A 21376-nucleotide genomic window follows, 5' to 3' on the forward strand; every position below is an offset into this window, starting at 1 on the left:
AATGAATAACCATTTTCAATTTCGTTGCAAAACGAAAATACAGCCGAACCATATTCCAGTCCAATCAGAGAGTGCTGCAAGCACCTCTACCGGTTTCGAAACTTATTAGTCTCTCATCAGGAGGCACATATGCTGCTCTCCCTGATCCAACCAAAACAAACCCCAGCGTGCAGTCCCGAATTGCAACGAACAAAATGGCATAGATGCCCTAGCGGCAACTGCTAGCAAAAGACTAAGTTTTCACTCTAATGGCACATAACATATCCCACCAGAATGAAAACAATGGGAACCTTCTCTGGTTACACCTCCGAGGCTTCTACAATTTGCAAGCCATACGGATGCTGAGACTAAGGAAGATGAGGGAATTCTACAATTTACAATTCACGTCACATCTGCTCAGCGCGGTAAAGTTCCAACGAGACTGGTTCCCTTCATACTCCACACAGAGTAAATGTAAATCAAAAATGAATAACCATTTTCAATTTCGTTGCAAAACGAAAATACAGCCGAACCATATTCCAGTCCAATCAGAGAGTGCTGCAAGCACCTCTACCGGTTTCGAAACTTATTAGTCTCTCATCAGGAGGCACATATGCTGCTCTCCCTGATCCAACCAAAACAAACCCCAGCGTGCAGTCCCGAATTGCAACGAACGAAATGGCATAGATGCCCTAGCGGCAACTGCTAGCAAAAGACTAAGTTTTCACTCTAATGGCACATAACATATCCCACCAGATGTTTCATTCTGGTGGGATATGTTATGTGCCATTAGAGTGAAAACTTAGTCTTTTGCTAGCAGTTGCCGCTAGGGCATCTATGCCATTTCGTTCGTTGCAATTCGGGACTGCACGCTGGGGTTTGTTTTGGTTGGATCAGGGAGAGCAGCATATGTGCCTCCTGATGAGAGACTAATAAGTTTCGAAACCGGTAGAGGTGCTTGCAGCACTCTCTGATTGGACTGGAATATGGTTCGGCTGTATTTTCGTTTTGCAACGAAATTGAAAATGGTTATTCATTTTTGATTTACATTTACTCTGTGTGGAGTATGAAGGGAACCAGTCTCGTTGGAACTTTACCGCGCTGAGCAGATGTGACGTGAATTGTAAATTGTAGAATTCCCTCATCTTCCTTAGTCTCAGCATCCGTATGGCTTGCAAATTGTAGAAGCCTCGGAGGTGTAACCAGAGAAGGTTCCCATTGTTTTCATTCTGGTGGGATATGTTATGTGCCATTAGAGTGAAAACTTAGTCTTTTGCTAGCAGTTGCCGCTAGGGCATCTATGCCATTTCGTTCGTTGCAATTCGGGACTGCACGCTGGGGTTTGTTTTGGTTGGATCAGGGAGAGCAGCATATGTGCCTCCTGATGAGAGACTAATAAGTTTCGAAACCGGTAGAGGTGCTTGCAGCACTCTCTGATTGGACTGGAATATGGTTCGGCTGTATTTTCGTTTTGCAACGAAATTGAAAATGGTTATTCATTTTTTATTTACATTTACTCTGTGTGGAGTATGAAGGGAACCAGTCTCGTTGGAACTTTACCGCGCTGAGCAGATGTGACGTGAATTGTAAATTGTAGAATTCCCTCATCTTCCTTAGTCTCAGCATCCGTATGGCTTGCAAATTGTAGAAGCCTCGGAGGTGTAACCAGAGAAGGTTCCCATTGTTTTCATTCTGGTGGGATATGTTATGTGCCATTAGAGTGAAAACTTAGTCTTTTGCTAGCAGTTGCCGCTAGGGCATCTATGCCATTTCGTTCGTTGCAATTCGGGACTGCACGCTGGGGTTTGTTTTGGTTGGATCAGGGAGAGCAGCATATGTGCCTCCTGATGAGAGACTAATAAGTTTCGAAACCGGTAGAGGTGCTTGCAGCACTCTCTGATTGGACTGGAATATGGTTCGGCTGTATTTTCGTTTTGCAACGAAATTGAAAATGGTTATTCATTTTTGATTTACATTTACTCTGTGTGGAGTATGAAGGGAACCAGTCTCGTTGGAACTTTACCGCGCTGAGCAGATGTGACGTGAATTGTAAATTGTAGAATTCCCTCATCTTCCTTAGTCTCAGCATCCGTATGGCTTGCAAATTTTAGGAGCCTCGGAGGTGTAACCAGAGAAGGTTCCCATTGTTTTCATTCTGGTGGGATATGTTATGTGCCATTAGAGTGAAAACAGTCTAATAACTAATGAATTCTAACAATTGTATTCGGTTATTATCACTACAAAATAAAATATTCAAGTTTAACAAAATAATCCCATAAGACTCAATGTTAAAACGTCCTTACAAAATCTGACAGCGTGCCACGTGACTGTAAGTAGAGGGGAGACGCACGGAGCCAATAGCCTAAATGCCGCTGTAATAATATTGTTGCTAACCAGTTAAATTTTTAATGTGTACCGGGCATTTATAAAATACTGAAATTAAAACCCAACTATAGACTCCGGTTTTCTTAACATTCTGTTTTTTTGATTAATTCGCTTATGTTTAACAACTAGATTTGTCCTTTGTCAATTCAGGGTGTTTCTAAATAAGTGCGACAAACTTTAAGGGGAAAGGAACAAAATGCAAAATTTTGACGCCAGTATTTTAAATGTAATCATTTTTTTCGAATTCTGAGAAAACTAATAAGTATTTTTGACAAATTTAAACGCAGAATAAAAGATTACTTTATTACCGAGGGCCAAAAGTCCCTTAGAATGAACAAAAACTTTTTTTAATAACATATTTGAAACTAAAAATCACACTAAATTTTCTTAGTTTTTCACCCCTGTAACTTATTAAAATAAACATAGAAGTTTTCAGGGACTTTGGGCCCTCGGTCCTAACGTAATCTTTCACTCTGCGTTTAAATTTTTGAAAAGTACTTATTATTTTTCTTAGGATTCGAAAAAAATTAATCCCGTTTATATTCTTGTTATTGGTTTTTTTTTGTATAATAAACGTTACTTACAAGGAATTACTTTTAATATTATTTTGTACAAACTTCTAATTAATAATATTTTCTTGTTCGACTCAAAAAATACTATAAATTTTACCAGAATTTGTACTTTAAAATCGTAGTTTCGAAAGCGGTAGTCCGAAAGTCAGACTACGGACGTCATCAATTGCGACGTTGCCTTTTTCTCTTCATGGCTTGTAAAGTAAAGGTGGCTATGGGCATGTCAATTATGTCACAGAATGTTTGTGTTGTTATTTATTCTGTGATTATGTCAAAGTCAAACTCAAATAATTTGTAGCATTTTGTAGTTTTTTACTGTTGTAAAGTTATCGAAAATCGAAATCTATAAAACCAAATGGATGTAAAGCAAGAGGTTACTGAAGAGATGTGTGAAGTAGAAATATATAATAATGAGATGGATGATGGTTTCTTGAATAGCTGTAAAATTGAAATTCATGAGGAACCCAAGAAAGAAAGCATACATGACACATTTGTTTATTCAGACTCACAGGAATTCCCTACAAAGATTGAAGTAGATCCAGATGAAAGCCAACTTAGACCAGCTGAAGAAATAGATGAAAAAGGTATGTAAATAATAATGAATATTTCTCCCCTCTTTATATATATCTCAGGAGCTTGATTCCAAAGGGGCCAATGTCAGTTTTAGACTGTTTGAGCATATGTGTGTTTTTAACTTAGATTTCAAATAAACAATACTGTGTAAAAGGGGCCAATGTTTAGATAGAGTCCCGAAAGATTTTTAGCAGTGTCTAACTCCAATGAACACTAATTTATAACACATTGCGTGCAGTTGTCTAATCCTAAGACATACTCATGACTGACAAATGAAATTCATATTCCAAATGTGTATTATCAATGCCATACATGCGAGCCGTCCGGCATACATGGAAGGCATCATGTGGCTCACATATATGCCATCCGCACGGAACATGTTAAAGCAAAAAGGACTATTGCATACTTTGGCCTCGATGCTTCTAAAAATTTTATTTCTATACAGGAAAATGTTGACAGCACTTCCTTGGATTTGTTTTGACATTGGCCCTTTATTTCTAGGTTGTAGTAATGTTGATTGTAGTTACTTTCAAGTATTCGTTACAAATCGTTACTTTTGTAATCATTTACAGTATTCGTTACTTTGATTACTATGATTATTTTTGTTACTTTTGTATTTGAGTACTGGTAATCATATGTAGAATCTTATTTCTTGGTAGGTAGGTATTTTGTATAGGTATTCTGTCACACCCTTAAAACACTTCATACCGATAACGATATTTGATAACACTCATAAAATACCAGTCCCGTCTGTTACTTGCTGGAATATGATTGGTATTTTTTAATAGAAAGTAATCAAGTGTACTGGTTGTAGATACAATAGTCGTTACTTGCTCTAATACGATTGGTACGAAATAACGAAGTAATCACGAGTAATTAAAGTAATCAAAGTAGATATAATAGTCATTACTCACTCTGATATGATTGGTACGAAGTAATCAAAGTAGATACAATAATCGTTACTCACTCTAATACAATTGGTACGAAGTAACGAAGTAATCAGAGTAATCAAAGTAGATACAATAGTGGTTACTCGCTCTGATACGATTGGTATGAAGTAATCAGAGTAATCAAATTAACGATTTGCCTCTCTGTATAGTAATCGTTACTTTTGGTATTCGTAAGTAACAAGTACTTTGTAACGAATAGTTATTTTTTCAACATCACTACTAGGTTGGGTTTCTGTGTAATTACACCTTCAATTTACCATGCACTTCTCATAGACTGTACCAATAAGCTACAGTCATGTTGAGGCACTGCAGGGTACCCAGTGGATTGCCTGTAAATTTTTTTTAATTAAAAAAATAACTGCGCATTACTACAATCTTCCTTGAGGCACTTAGGAGTGGAAAGTTATGTTGCAAAATTTTTCATCAAATTTAAGGGAAAAGATAAAATGTTAGATTTTTTTCTCCGGCTGGGTATATGCCATCAGGCCCTGGTGACTTGAAAGAGTTGAAGCACGATATGGCCCATCTTACCTTTTCCTCACTAATTAATGTTCTGGCAAGATGCCAGTTCATTCGGTGTAAGTATGATTATTTCTTCCGCTGAGTTCGGTGCTTTTGAGGCACTAGAACCGGGGAAGTGTGTTTTCATCAGAATCTCAGCACTTTCGCAAAGGTGGGAAGTTTTACTTCCATCTTCCTTCATTAATATGCCGATGAGCATCTCTTGAGAGCACTTTTTGTAGCCTGGAAGCCTGCGGAAAATCTTAGATTTCCTCACAGTAGGCCCTCCAAGCAGCTCTTTGTTTTTGTCTGCAGATTTTCTTAAACTCTCTGACGTTGGATTGATAAATATCCCAATCCTCTTTGAGTTTGGTGCGTTTTGCTTTATATGACGGACCGCTGCTACGGATTATTTGACGGACCGCTGCCAGAGGGTGAGATTTGCAGGTGTTGAATCGGAGAGAGGATGCTTGCGCATAGGAGTTCCTCAAGGCTCTGTGTTGGGTCCCTTATTATTCTTGATATACATCAATGATTTACCACTTTCATGTCAAACTGCGCATTTCACTCTCTTTGCAGATGACACAACAATCTCATCCTGCAGTAAGGATTTGGTAACAGCAGTGGGGAGTTCGTGGGGTTCAGTGTCGGAGGCAGAACAATGGTTCCATTCTAATAGGCTGTTTCTCAATACAACCAAAACACAGTCCTTACTTTTTTCAACTAGAAATATTCCTGATGAACTGGACAATGCATCCTGTGCTAAATTTCTTGGTGTTCTGCTGGACCCTGGTCTGATATGGGATGCTCATACCACCTCTTTAGTGGCAAAGCTATCATCAAATACATTTTTGCTTCGTGGACTTTCATCCTGTGTTTCCGCTTCCATACTAAAGCAGGCATATTTTTCTTTGTGTCACTCACATATCTCCTATGCTATTCTTGCATGGGGCCATAGTGCAGGAGCGAAGGATGTATTCAGACTGCAGAGAAGGGCCATTCGCATTGTCGCCGGCTTGCCATATAGAGCCGATTGCAGACAAGTTTTTATAGATTGGAAAATATTAACATTACCTTGCCAGTATATATATGATAATCTTATATATGTAAAATGCAATATGCATAAATTCCAGACTCATGAACAGATTCATAATATTAACACACGCTTTAGAGGGAACCTTGCCCCAAAGTTTCGTAGGCTGGAGAGGTGCAGAGATGGCCCATCATGTCTGGCTATACATTTCTTTAATAAATTACCCCTAATAATTCGAGAACTGCCCTTAGATACATACAAAATAAAAATCAAAGAACTTCTTTTGGTGGGTGCTTACTATTCTCAGGAGGAATATCTCGGGGCTACCCTGTTGTGATAGTCCGACAGCTCTCTTAAATGTTCTGTGTGCTCTTGTGTTTTATGATAATATTCTAACTTTGTGTTAAGTATTTAGACTGGGTGATAAAATTTTATAGATTTTACTTATTAAGTGTTAGCTTGCCAATGTATTTCAATGATGCATTTTAACAGACTTTGACTTATGTAAATACTCTGTATATTAACATCAATAAACTGAATTGAACTGAATTGAATTGAATATTAAAAGCTGTTCTTGTTGTCTTTCTAAGGTGTTGCAGTTCTGTGCACTACCAAGAGTTCGTTTTGTGACTTTCCTGGACCAGCCTTATCGGACAAAATTTTTTATAAGCGTAGCTTATTTTGTTTAGGATAGATATAGTGTACCTTTCCAATTCTGTGTTAGTTACCGGAGCTTAAGTTTTAATTCCGCAGAGCATCTTCTAAGAGGCAGTTGTAGAGTTCTACATCCATCCTCCTAGGGCCGCGAGATTTGATAAGGCTTTTTTCCAAACTAATGGTAGTATAGGTCAACCAGCGGTGATGTCCAGATGACCAGATGTCCTCTGAGACCTGCCAGTTCTGAATTTTATTAGATATTTCTGCTGTTGCTAGTGTGATATCTATGACTGTTTGACTACGAACATTGATAAATGTATAGGTCTGGATCCCGTGTATGAAAAAAAAGTTGATTAATAGCAAGCTGAAAATTTGTTAATAGCTTAAGGGTGTCTAGTCGGACAAACTTTGATATATGGGAACACTGGAACAGGGGAAGTTTTAATTGTGGCACAGGTTAAAAATTTGGAACGGTCAGAACACGAAAACGGCACATGTATTTTGTCCGACAGAACACACTTAAACTCTCCGAACAGATTATAAATTCTCATGCAAAAATCAGACTGCTATTTATCACCAAATGGGCGTTTTAATGAGTGGAACATGTAGAATATGTCAAATGACAGGAATTATGACAGGTGATAAATAGCAGTCTAATTTTTGCATGAGAGTTTAATCTCTGTTCGGATAGTTTAAGTCTGTTCTGTCAGACAAAACAAATGTTCCATTTTCGTGGTCTGACTGTTCCAAATTTTTAACCTGTTCCACAGTTAAAACTGCCCCTGTTCCAGTGTTCCCATATATCATAGTTTATCCGACTAGACACCCTTAAGCTATTAACAAATTTTCAGCTTGCTATTAATCAACTTTTTTTTCATACGCGGAATCCAGACCTAGTAGGTTCCGTGCCTCTATTTACATTATACAAATCTTTTCTAATAATATAGTCATAAAGAGACTTACCTCGAGCGTTGTTACCTTTACTGGCCCAGCCTAGATGGGGTGAGAATTCTAATCACAGTCAATAAATTCTACCTTCTGGCTGAGACAATGGTCTACCAGATCTTCCATCGGCTTTGTTGGCGGTAGGGTAGCTGCATCTGAGGATAGGTAGACCGATGCTAGTATCAACTGTCTGCTTTTGCCTTTTCCCCATGGGAATTTTACTTTAACCGCAGTTACATCTGAGGTGCAAAACTGCACCAGGGGGGAGGCTTTGATTTTCCTGGGAACATATATATTGCTGTTCTCGGTTGTTGGTTGCTTGGTAAGCTGAAGATTTGACCATTTAGACTGCTAAAACCAGTTATTTTGGTCTTAATTGTCCAAGGTTAATTTATGCTATTGCATCCTCCGTTACATCTAGGTGGCAGCAGAGTGCTGCTGTTGCCACCTTTTTGTGTTCGAGATTGCATTGAATAATAGTTACCTTTTTTCCAACATCCTTGCCCATGGCGAAGGTGTCGTACTGGTTCTTTTAGGCATCCATTTCCTCCTCACGTGGCAACCTTAATCATTTCAACCTTCCTCTGTAAGGTTCATCAACCATCATCTGATGGTCGTCGTCCTGCAGGTGTCTCAGTCTCAGTGGCCGTCTCCGGCTGCCGAGCAACTGAGGTCCCGATCATAGATAAGGTATATATAAGTAGGTATGCTCCCGATGTAAATAAATTGAAGGACTACTATCGGACTACCTTCACAATTGCCAATTTACTCATTTCACGGCTTGTTTGTTAAGGTGGCTGTGGTACCACATATACATTAAAAGGACATGACAACACTGCCAAACTCAAATATTTAATGTTCTGTTGCTTTCTGGATATCATTTATACGCTCTGAGCTTCGCTGGTGTCGCTCCTGGCGGATTACTAATTCAACTTTCACCGGTAATTTTTAAATTTATTATTTAATTGTTATCGCTTAATATTTACAACGGTAAAAAGTAATTAAATTATAATAGATTTTTTTAAGATTTTGCTAATCATTTTGACGTTCTATTGATGAAATATTAATTTCTTACTTCGGATACTTTCACAATTATCGTGTAGATGGCGCTAAGAATAATTTATAATTACATATTACGGAACATTAAAAAAACGTAAATTCAGTATTTAAAACGTAAGTATATTTAAGGTAAAAATATATACCACAGCTTTGACCAACTAATATTTTTTATAATTAATGTTTTTAATTTTATTTTAAATTAATTACTTTGACATTTATGTCAAATTTCCGGTAAACGTTTACAAACTTGCCACTACTGGCGCTCGCGAATTTATAAATATCCCCTCTACGTACAAGCTCACAGCGTATAGCTATCTTCACTTCAAAGATCTTTTTCACTTTCATCAGTCATTTCTTATCATTTTGTTGGCACTAGTTGGCATGTGGCATGTCATAGCCACCTTTACTTAACAAGCCATGAAGTTGAAACTTGGCAACATCTATTGGTAGACCGATTAATTCTGGCAGTTCTCATTTGTTTTTAAATAATTTTCACTGTATTTACAAAGAAACTGAAATATTTTACAATATTTCGTGCTCCAAATTATAAAGAACATTAAAAGGTATGTTATTAAGATGATTTTAGTTCAATATAATATATTTTTATATAAACTTGCGTGCATATAGAAATCCGTCCACTTAAAAATGTTGTCATTTTTAATGTCTTATATTTCCTAAACCTGTTGGCAGATTTAAGTGATTTTTTTAATATGTTATACGCTGTGAGCTCGTACGTAGAGGGGATATTTACAAATTCGCGAACGCCAGTAGTGGCAAGTCTGTAAACGTTTACCGGAAATTTGACATAAATGTCAAAGTGATTAATTTAAAATTAAAATTAAAACCATTAATTATAAAAAATATTAGTTGGTCAAAGCTGTGGTATATATTTTTACCTTAAATATACTTACGTTTTAAATACTGAATTTAAGTTTTTTTAATGTTCCGTAATATCGTTGATTGAAATAAACTGGCCGTCTCCGGCTGCCGAGCAACCGAGGTCCCTGGTTTCGAGGAGGTGCCCTCCATTTTTTAATTTTTTTGGTGCTCACGTTTGGAGTCAATAAGGTGAACTCGTAGCTCAGCCTCATTGTTCTGTTCTTAAGGACAGCCATATCCTCGTCTCCAATTCCAAAGACGAACAGGTGTCAGTTTGGATCTGTTTTTGCCTTATGGTGAAAGGTGCACCATCTCGCAACTGACATTATCTGGATTTTGTGCCGTTAGCGTCCGCAGCACTCTTTCTGGATCATCGGAGGTGTTAGTAACATCCTCCGAGATTCTTAGAGAGGCTTTGGTAAGCTTCGGGAGCTTATCCTAACTGACAACAGCTAGTGATGCGTCTTCTCACGGTTTGAAGTCATCTATAACCTTGTTCAGCCATGCAAGTGTCCCGTTGTCATCACAGACTACTCCGATAGAATAGGTCCATGACTTAAAAACGTAGGTGCTTTTGCTTGGCTGTTAGAGGTGGACAAGATTGCTCTGTCCAATTCCTCCATCAGGCTGCGCTTGATAAGGTTTTCCCGATCAGCAGTGACATTGCCGTACGGGTTTACCTTATCTATAATTGCCACATTAAAGACCTGGTTTGTCTGACCAGATCGACCCGAAATATTTCGTTGATACAGCACGAAAAAGATCGCTCTATCTCAGGAAATTATTCAAGCAAGCAAGCATAGTGATTTAACCCAGCCTGAGAGACTTGCTCACCCCTAGAGAATGACATTCGGGTGATACAATTCATTGGGGCGAGGAGGATTAACTCCCGTAAGCAGGAATCACTCCACCCCGCTTCAATGCTCCAGACCATCCACTTACCCCCCGATAGCACTCTGATGCGCTATAGGGGCTCTCAATCAGCAAAGTGCTTATCATATGGGAGTCTTGGGTACACGAACTCCCATATGAAATCCTACCCCGATCAATGCCGGCCAGCGTGAGGCGCTCTATTCCCGCTATCTCTAGTGACTTATCTTCGATCTGTTTTGCTTGCTCGGGCGCCGAGTCCCCGCTCTGGGCTATGTCCAGTTCGGCGACTCGGCGCTCGAGGATGTGGGCCCCTCATGCCCTTTTTTGGGTTTTGTTACTAATATTTTTTTTGTGGCTTTCGCCTATTGTTAATATTTTATTGATTTGTTTAGTGGCTGAAGCCGTTTTGAAGTTTTTTGTATATTTTTTTTGAGGGATGTCTGAAAATTATAAAAATCAACATTAATAAATATAATGAGATGCCAAAGGTGAGCAAGTTGTCTTCTTTTGATAGAGCTACTATTATCTAGCCTTTATTATATATTTACTAATATTTGTTGTTTGGGTCTCCTATGTTTCCATCTATGGTACACATCATACCTTAATATCTCTTTCAAGATCCGGTTTGGGTGGTCTTCTAGCTCAGCAAATTTTGTTCTGGCTTTTTCCTCCATAATATCCAGTACTCTTATTTGTTTTAGGTCTCTAAATAAGAACCGTTCGGCGACGTATCTGGGCACGTTTGCAGCTTCTCTGAGGCAGTTGTTGTGTGCCGCTTGTATCTTCTTTTTGTTACTTTGACTTATGTGACCCCATGCAAGAGATGCGTATGTAATTATTGGCAGTATAATGCTATTTATCAGTCTTAATTTTGTTTTCATAGCTAATTTGCTTCTTCTTCCTGTGGGTCCTCTTATTGCCGATCTGGCCGCTGCTGTTTTCTGGACTGTTGCGTTGACATGTGATGTGAATGTAAGACCTTGGTCCATTGTGACTCCTAAATATTTAACTTCGTTTTGCCATTCGATGGGTCTGTCTTGCAATGTTAGCTGTTCTTCTGGGTTATTCTAGCAGGAAATTATTCCGTTCAGAAGTTTCATCTGTTTGTGGTTTGTATCATACAGTCATTTCGTTGCCATATAAGCTTCACTGTCAATTTTATGTATTAAAAAGAATGGATGCAGACATGACTTTGTTTATTGCTATGGTCTTAGAAGAAGAACAGGGTGACGACGAGGCGTCTGCGTTTTTTTATTTAATGGCATAGACATTAGTCATTCAGCCAGATGCAATAAAGAATATACAATCCTATCCCTAATACAAAATTAATCAGAATCAATATACTAATACAATAAATAACAATGCAATAATAATACAATAAAAACAATGATGGATTTCTGATAAATTGATATAACATGTATGATAAAAAAGGATGCAAATCTGAACATAAATCATAAAAAATTTCACTCCCGCGTACAAATCTTATAGGACCGTTCGTGTACCTGACAAGAAATCTATAATGATATTGTATATTTGTTGTGAGCCTGTAGCCAACAGAGACTGGATATTGAATGGTGCATGCATATTAAGTTTAATTAAATTTTTATAGAGAGAGTTTGAATGCTGTTTAAACTTAGTACCTACATTCAAAAAATATATGATCAAGATCACCCTGTTTTCCGCAATGTTTGCAATTATCATCTTCAATCAAATTTATTTTATATAAATGACTTGGATAGCAAGCATGCCCAAAACGTAGTCGATTTATAGTTGTTATAAGTATATTTACGTGGAGCTTTAAAACTCTTAAACCAAGTACTTTGTTTGTGGAATCACTGGTTGTAAAGTGGTGTATCTTGTGGGGTTTGTTAAGCAGTAAAGGTTCCATTGATCTTTCCATATCAATAGTTGGTTTCTTTTAAAAATAGTAATAACATCAGATACACATAAAGAATAGCAGCTGAAAGTAGAAAACATGCGTTCATTAATTATAAACAGAATCCAACGCTCCAAAATTTAATAGAGTATAAACGACTTGACGCTGTTGCAAAGAAAATCTTCAAACAGAAAAAAAAGAAGAATTGGATTGATTTTTGCGAAAGCCTAAACTCAAGAACACCATTAAAAGATGTCTGGCGAAAAGTTAATTGTTTTAAAAACCGCAAACAAGCCAACAGAGTACCTATTGATCCAGAAGATACATGGTTGCAAGATTTCCACAGAAAAATTGCTCCGGCATGGGTTCCAAATGACGACACCGTACAAGAAGATATTCAAACAGTATCCAGACAAAACCACAATTTTGACGAAAATTTTCATCTATGGGAATTGCATCGAGCCCTTGAACAAAGAAATAATACTTCTCCAGGTATAGACAATGTGTCATATTCGCTGTTGTACAACTTACCGATCGAACATAAAATTTCACTACTAAACATTTTCAACAATATTTGGACAAATAAGATACCAGTACCAAATAGTTGGAAAGAATACCTGATAATTCCTATTAAAAAACCTGGCAAACCAGACCGTGATCAAAATTCTTACCGACCTATCTCCTTGTCTTCATGTCTTTTAAAAACATTCGAAAGAATAATTAAAAATAGATTTGAACATTGGTTAGAACACGATGGTATACTTCCAAGATCCCAATATGGTTTTCGCAAGTCTAGGTCTACTCAAGATGCAACTGCAGCTCTAGTTACGTCAATTCAACTTAACTTTACAAGAAATAAGTCTACAGCAGCTGCGTTCCTTGACATTTCCGCTGCTTTTGATAATGTTAATTTAGACATTCTTTACAAAAAAATGTTGTATATTGGAATCCCTAATTCATTTGCTCTCTTTTTAAAATCTTTATATTCCAACAGATTAACTTATTTAAAAATTAATAATGATGAATTTTCATATCCTCGACTAACTAATATTGGATTGCCACAGGGAAGTATTTTAAGCCCGATTTTATACATCCTGTACAACATAGATCTTTTGTAAAAAATTTTTATTTGATTAGTAGTTCCAAAATGACACAAAATCTAGGCATCGGATAAAAAAGTTTATTTGAAGAAAGTGTATTTTTTGTTCTTCTTAATGGCGGTACAGGCTCGTTTTTTAATATTGTATTTAATTACAGAGTCATTTCCACATATTAATATATTTTTCAAATTGTTCTCTGTACCGCCATTCTTTATTATATTACGAATACGTGTGTCAAATATCTCGAAAAACTATTCAAAATTACAGCCGCAATCTTGGAACGCGTTTTCGCTACCTGTTGATCGCTACTGTTTCCTCTTAATAGTTTGTTTACTTTTACCAAACAAACAATTTTTCTTTTTAACATGACACAATTTCGTTTTATTTTTCTCTTTTTTTATCATAAGGTAAATAGTAACTACTTGACTTTTTATTCTAATAATCAGGACTTTTATGTAAAACAAAAGTGGCACTATAAGGAATTTTTTTTAAAGATTTTTTTCTAAATTAGTTACATTATAACTTGCTTTCTTCGGTAGAAAGTAACTACTTTAATCAAACTGTTAAATAACATTAATTATAATACCGGGTGTCCACTTATATTTTCCCCCATTTTAACTGCCTATAACTTCTAAAAGGTTCAAGATAGAAATATGCGGTTTTCGCTGAAATGTTTTATTGTAGTAAAAGTTTTGTCTGAATGGATTGAATTTTTTATATCGCTTGCAAATACGAAATAAAAAATGGCGGATTTTTGAAAAAAACTTTGTTGACTTTTTTTAATGGAACACACAGTATATCTTTTTGTAAATTCAAAGAAAGGTCATTCACCTATCCAGCGATATAAAGCTTTTCAAAATCGGTTGTCAAATCACTGAGTAATTAATTTTTAAAATGAGGGGTGCAACGTGGATATCACATACCTAAATAACATAACTGAGCAAAATGATATTATGTAACGTGATTTCCACATTGCATCTCTCATTTTAAAAATTAATTGCTCAGTCATTTGGCAAACGATTTTAAAAATTTTTATATCGCTGGATAGGTAACTGACCGTTTTTCAAGACACAAAAAAATATACTGATTGTTTTAATAAAAACAGTCAACAACGTTTTTTTTTTCAAAAATCCGCCATTTTTTATTTAAACGCGATATAAAACATGGCCATTTACCTAAAAACTTGAAAAAACGGTCATTTATCTATCCAGCAATATAAAATTTTTTAAAATCGGTTGTCAAATGACTGAGCAATTAATTTTTAAAATGAGAGGTGCAATGTGGAAATCACATAACATAATATCATTTTGCTTAGTTATGTTATTTAGGTATGTGATATCCACGTTACACCTCTCATTTTAAAAATTAATTACTCAGTGATTTGACAACCGATTTTGAAAAACTTTATATCGCTAGATAGGTGAATGACCTTTCTTTCAACTTACAAAAAAATATACTGGGTGTTCCATTAAAAAAAAGTCAACAAAGTTCTTTTCAAAAATCCGCCATTTTTTATTTCGTATTTGAAAGCGATATAAAAAATTCCATCCATTCAGACAAAACTTTTACTAAAATAAAACATTTCAGTGAAAACCGCATATTTCTATCTTGAGCCGTTTAGAAGTTATAGGCAGTTAAAATGGGGGAAAATATAAGTGGACACCCGGTATTTAATTCGGTTATTTTAGTTCAACATCCATTACAGAACTGTTCGAAAAACTTTAAACGGTCATACTGAAATATCTAGATTTTGGGATAATGTCACTTTTGTTTTCAAGGTGCGAATTGATAACACCTAGTGTTACATCTAAAAATAAAGGAACAGACCTATTTTTATATCATTTACTACTTCTGCTGATTATTTCATTATTTTCCTTTTTACTCAAATATCTAATTACATTAGAGTTGGTTTGTATTTTAGGTTTACATCTCCAAGATGAAAACAGAATGGAAATTACGGAAAAACTCGTTGAAGATTCATCTTGCGAAGGAAATGACATGAGTCGCCACACTGAAGAAAAACCACTAAATAAAAATGTGAAAGTTGTTACTGGAAAAAAGCCTTATAAATGTGAAATTTGTTTTAAACAATTTAGGAAAGCAAGTCATTTGAAAGAACATTTGAGAGTGCACATTGGAGAAAAACCTTGTAAGTGTGAAATTTGTTTCAAGCGATTTCGTCAAGGAAGTCATTTGAAAAGACATATGAGAACACACACTGGAGAAAAACCTCATAAGTGTGAAATTTGTTTCAAGCGATTTAGTAAAGGAAGTGATTTGAAAAGTCATCTGAGAATACACACTGGAGAAAAACCATACAAGTGCGAGATTTGTTTTGAGCAATTTCGTCAAGCAGGTTATTTGAAAGGACATTTGAGAGTGCACACTGGAGAAACACCTTACGAGTGTGAAATTTGTTTTAAGCAGTTTAGCGAAGCAAGTAATTTAAAAGGACATATGAGAATACACACTGGAGAAAAACCGTACAAGTGCGAAGTTTGTTTTAAGCAATTTGGTCAAGCAAGTGCTTTGAAAAAACATTTGCAAATACACACTGGAGACAAACCTCATAAGTGTGAAATTTGTTTTAAGCAATTTCGTCAAGCAAATACTTTGAAAAGACATATGAGAACACACACTGGAGAAAAACCTCATAAGTGTGAAATTTGCTTTAAGCTATTTAGTCAAGCAGTTAATTTGAAAGAACATTTGAAATTGCACACTGAAGAAAAACCATATAAGTGCGAGATTTGTTTTAAGCGATTTAGTCGAGCAGGTACTTTGAAAAGACATTTGAGGGTGCACACTGGGGAAAAACCTTACAAGTGTGAGATTTGTTTTGAACTGTTTAGTCAAACAAGTACTTTGAAAAGACATTTGAGGGTGCACACTGGGGAAAACCCCTTACAAGTATGAGATTTGTTTTAAGCAATTTTATGTGAAAAGTGTCTTTCTGGTGAAAAATAACATTTGAAACTGCACCTTGAAAAATTTCTTTTAATAGTTAATCATAAAAATGCCACAAGGAAATAGCTTCAGAACAACATTTCTTTTAATAGTGTGCAAAGAGAAAACCCGACATACAATATCTGCTGACGAGGTTTTCTTTAATTTAAATTTGAAGCAAGTAGCATTAGATACTAAGTAGCAAGATAAAGTGAAGTGACAGACACAACATGTCATAAATAAACTTTCTTAAAATTAATGTCATAAATAATTAAGACATTATTAACGTAGAATAATTATTAGCTTAAGCTGTTGTTACTTCATATTTTCAGGTAGTATAATATTAAGTTTGTAAATATTAAAAAATTAATAAACTTCGTATTTTCAGAGCAACACCAATTTAGTTTTAAAAAGTCAAAAAGTCCCAATAAGGAACTTGCACATTTTTTTATTACATATGTTTTGTATGTATTTTCAAGATGCATGGCAAATAGCTCTGCTTTTTGTGCGCTACTTCTGGCCCAGTTACCATTTTCTAGTTTAATAGGAGGAGAGTGCATAATAGGTCTTTTCAGTCTTTTAGTAGCTTTCCATAAGGAATAATCTGTACTACCGTCATATGTTAGCTCCTGTAAGTAAGAATTAATCTAGTCATTCTTTAATTGAAGGATAGTTCTTTTGAGTTGTTGACTTGCACGATTTAGTTTAGTCTTATCTTGAGGAGACCTTGTTTGTTGCCAAATTCTTCTCAGTTTTTTTTCAATTATCATGTTCCTTATTTCCTTTGGATAACCTTCATTCCTTCGTTCCTTTGGATCTTGAAAATACATTCAAACCAAATGAACCTCAAGGGGATGAAGAAATATGGGAGGAACCCGTTCAATTAGAGGAAGAAATTCGGCTAACTACACCAAAAGAAGTGCTTGAAGAAATAAGGGAAAATATTAATCCGAAGAAAGCTCCGGGCTATGATCTAATTACGGGTGAGCTGTTGAAAAATCTTCCCCGAAAAGCTATCGTAAAATTAACAAACCTCTTTAACGGTGCATTCAGATTAAAATATGTACCAATGATATGGAAGATGGCGGAAGTCATTATGATTCCTAAACCAGGAAAACCAGCACATGAGGTTTCGTCATACAGACCGATATCTCTGCTTCCTGTAATATCGAAGCTGTTTGAGAAACTGCTCCTCAAGCGAATAAAACCAATTATTGAAGCAAGAAATTTGATACCGACACATCAATTCGGATTTAGAAATAAGCATTCAACAATTGACCAGGTGCACAGAATCACAAATATTATCGAAAGATCCCTAGAAGAAAAGAAAGTCTGTTCAACTGTATTCCTTGATGCTGCACAGGCTTTTGATAAAGTCTGGCATGAAGGTTTAACATACAAACTAAAATGTTTTTTACCTATACAGTACTCAAAACTTTTACAATCATACATAAAAGAACGACATTTTAGAATTAAGCAAGAAGACTGTTTTTCAGACTTAAAAGAAATTAGAGCAGGTGTTCCACAAGGCAGTGTGTTGGGTCCAGTCCTATACCTATTATACACGTGTGACATACCTGTACTGGAAGACAACACAGTTGCCACCTTTGCTGATGATACAGCTATTCAAGCAGTAGGGACGACAAGTGAAGAGGCGACCAACAAGGTCCAAATAGCAGTTAACCAAATCCATAAATGGACACAAAAATGGAGAATCAGGTTGAATGAAACTAAATCTGTCCATGTTAATTTCACCAACAAAAAAATAGAATATATACCAGTTATAATCAACAATATCCAAGTACCATATGCAGATACTGCTAAGTATTTGGGTATAACATTAGATGCAAAACTACGCTGGAAGGTGCACGTTAAGAAAAAAAGGGAAGAACTAAATATAAGATATAAAAAATGTATTAGCTAATTGGAAGAAACTCCACATTGTCGATGCATAATAAGTTACTAATTTACAAACAAATATTGAGACCTGTATGGACTTATGGATGCCCACTATGGGGGTGTACTAGACCAAGTAATATAACAGTAATACAAAGATTCCAGAACAAAATACTAAGAAATATTGTAGATGCTCCTTGGTATGTTACAAACAGTGATCTCCATAAGGACCTAGGAATGGAAACTGTGGATTTAATCATCAAGAAAATGGCAGGAAGTCACGAGCAACGACTTCATATGCACGAGAATATTGAGGCCATCCAGCTCCTCGATACCACTGGGCAAGTTAGAAGACTGAAGAGGACAAAGCCTTATGAACTAGTTTAAGTGATAGGTGATAGTGAAAAGCAGAGCATAGTGCTTGTGCGCGTTAGTGAGTATGCTAGAATAGTGCACTATCTTGTTAGGTTAGATAAGAGACGCTATGGGGTAAGCTCTTAATTTTAAGAAACATTAATAATTTAGGTTAGACTAAAATTGCTCATTGGTCAAGTATGACCAGATTGTAATTGTAATAATCATCATCGTAGTGATGATTATGGAAAAAAAACATATGTTTTGTTTAAAAACATGAGATTCCCAAAATTTCACGCTTCAAAAACTCGTAATAACTTAGAAATACAACTTTAAAATCTTCTGCGGTATAAAATAGTCCAAACGACTCGTGACGTCACATAGTTTTATTATATAGTCATGATTATGGTTATATTTAGGTATATTATTCTTCTCCTTTAGTTTATTGGCCTCCACCTACTTGGGTATTTGGCCAACTCATCGTCGCGGAATACGGGAAAAATATTTATATTCTAATGACATGTATCGTATGTCATTGTAATAATATATATCAGTTTGTTGAGATTGGAGTTTGATACAGTTTTTTAAGGAAAAGAAAGAAGGTTTACTATGGAAAATAAAACCATTTTGTAAAAGTACAAGTTTTCTATGAATAGTTCAAACGATCAAAAACACTTGTGACGTCACATAACTGTATTTTCTACCGACGGACGTTTATAATGTCTAATTTAAAATTATATACAATTTTGTTTACTTTGTTGGTGCAGAATGTAAACATTAACCGTATGACGTCACAACGCGTTTTGGGCTAGCTGCTTCAATTTGAATTTAGAATCATCTTTAGGGGCCAAACGAAACACAAAACAACTTTTTTTATCATTGATTTGTTTTAAATTATGCTGTAATTTAGCCATTTTTTTCGAATTTAAAATTTTATGCAAGTTCCCTAATCCCAGTCTATAGTGGTGTAAAAATTAACATATTACAAAACAACAATTTTGCGACACTCAAAAATGGAAAAAGTAAGGTTTGACTTTAAAATGGTAGAAGCACAAGATGGAAAAACAAATATAATGTACATAACTTCAATTGGCACACCAGATGAAAAAACCTTTTTATTACCAGATGAATTTCAGCCAGCAACTTTGCACAAAAAAATGTGCAAAACACAGGTATGTACAGTAATAAAAAAAACTCTATAAAGAAAAGAAATCAATCTAGAAAAGTGTGGATAACCGTAACAGAAGAATTATCACAAACATATCTAAATGAAGATGAAAATTTATATTTTGAGAATCAATATTTAGAAGACCTGACAGAGAGTGATAGTGAACCCACACTAGATGTTCAAGTTGACACAATACAAAAACTATTGGAAAAACTGATTGGAAAATAAAGAAACAAATCCGAAATTCAGAATTTAAGCAAAATAGCAAAAGATTTTAGATTGAAAAATTTGATGGAAAGAATATGAACGCAAACCAATGGCTATCTGAATTTAAAAAAGAATGCGAACGGTGTGTAATACTAGAAGAAAAGAAAAAGATTGAAATTTTAAAAATTTTCCTTGATAAAGCAAGTATGGACTGGTACAGCTGTATGATATTAAAATAATTTACAGTAGAATCAGATTGGAAAGACCGGAAAAATAATTTTTGTGAAACTTTTGGAAGTATAGGGTGGTCTCAAATCCGATATTCTCACACATTTAAATACCAAACTGGTTCCTTATTAGAATATGCAACAAAAAAGGAAAAGCTACTACTGCAGGTGAGTAAATCCATTGGCACAAGCACATTCATAGATTTAATAGCTATTGGCCTACCAAATAATGTTGCAGATAAAATTGATAGAGGAATATTACAAGGTACTCAAGATTTATACAATGAGATAGGTAAACTTGATCACCGTGCAACTAGAAATCTAATGAAAAAGCAAAACTATGCAGAAAATAAATTCAAACAGAGGAAACAACTCCTTGTAAAATATGCGAAAATGCAAATAAAGGGAAACGGTTCCATTCTGAAGAGAATTGCTGGTTTAAAGAAAAAAAAGATAAAGCTGGTCAAGTGAGGACAATAAATAACAATAACAATGCAATGTTAGAAGTGGAATTGAGCAACGAGAATCCAAAAAACTTACAATAATACCATTAATTGTGTTTAACGTAAAAATAAACAACATAAGTACTGAATTTTAATGCACTGTATGATCCAGGATCCAATGTGTCACTGATAAATTCAAAAATATTGAAAATAAAACCAAAGGAATGTAATAATAAACATTCAGTTAATCTAAACACAATTAATAGTACATAGTTCAAAAACAAAAGGTATGGTTACATTAAAATTAAAAGTTTTAGACGTTGAAAAAGAAATGAATGTTTTTTGTTGTAGAAAATGAAGAATTTAAGTATGATTTTTTAGCTGGTTTGGATTGTTGTTTAAAATTTAATATAAGTCACAATGAGAAACTAGAGATTATACATAACAATGATATAAATAGAAATAAAGAATCACCAGAAAAAAATAAATATGTCAAAATTCCTGATGTACTAGGTGACATAAACAAAAAAGAATAAACATGAATTTCAATGAAAATTTAAATATTGATCAATTTATAATAATAAAAAATCATCTGGATTCAGATAAACAAGCTAAAATTGAAAAAATAATAGATAAATATGCAACGGTATTGGCCAAAGATAAAATATGATGTTGGTACAGTTAAAAATTATGAAGCCCACATTGATCTAATGGTATAAAAATCAAGTAGCAAAATTATTGGAAAATGGTTTA

The 21376-nt window shown here is 35.2% G+C and overlaps 1 protein-coding gene across 1 annotated transcript in view; it reads left to right on the forward strand.

Moving 5' to 3' along the window:
- The first annotated feature begins 3218 nt into the window (after positions 1 to 3218).
- Positions 3219 to 21376, forward strand: part of LOC126891875 (zinc finger protein 271-like) — a 52176-nt gene continuing 34018 nt past the window's right edge. Inside the window, exon 1 of the mRNA XM_050661211.1 lies at positions 3219 to 3520. Within this exon, the coding sequence (XP_050517168.1) occupies positions 3292 to 3520 (229 nt within the window). The 5' untranslated portion in view covers positions 3219 to 3291. The remainder of the gene's footprint in view (positions 3521 to 21376) is intronic.

This window comes from Diabrotica virgifera, chromosome 9, assembly GCF_917563875.1.
Source record: "Diabrotica virgifera virgifera chromosome 9, PGI_DIABVI_V3a".
NCBI lineage: Eukaryota > Metazoa > Arthropoda > Insecta > Coleoptera > Chrysomelidae > Diabrotica > Diabrotica virgifera.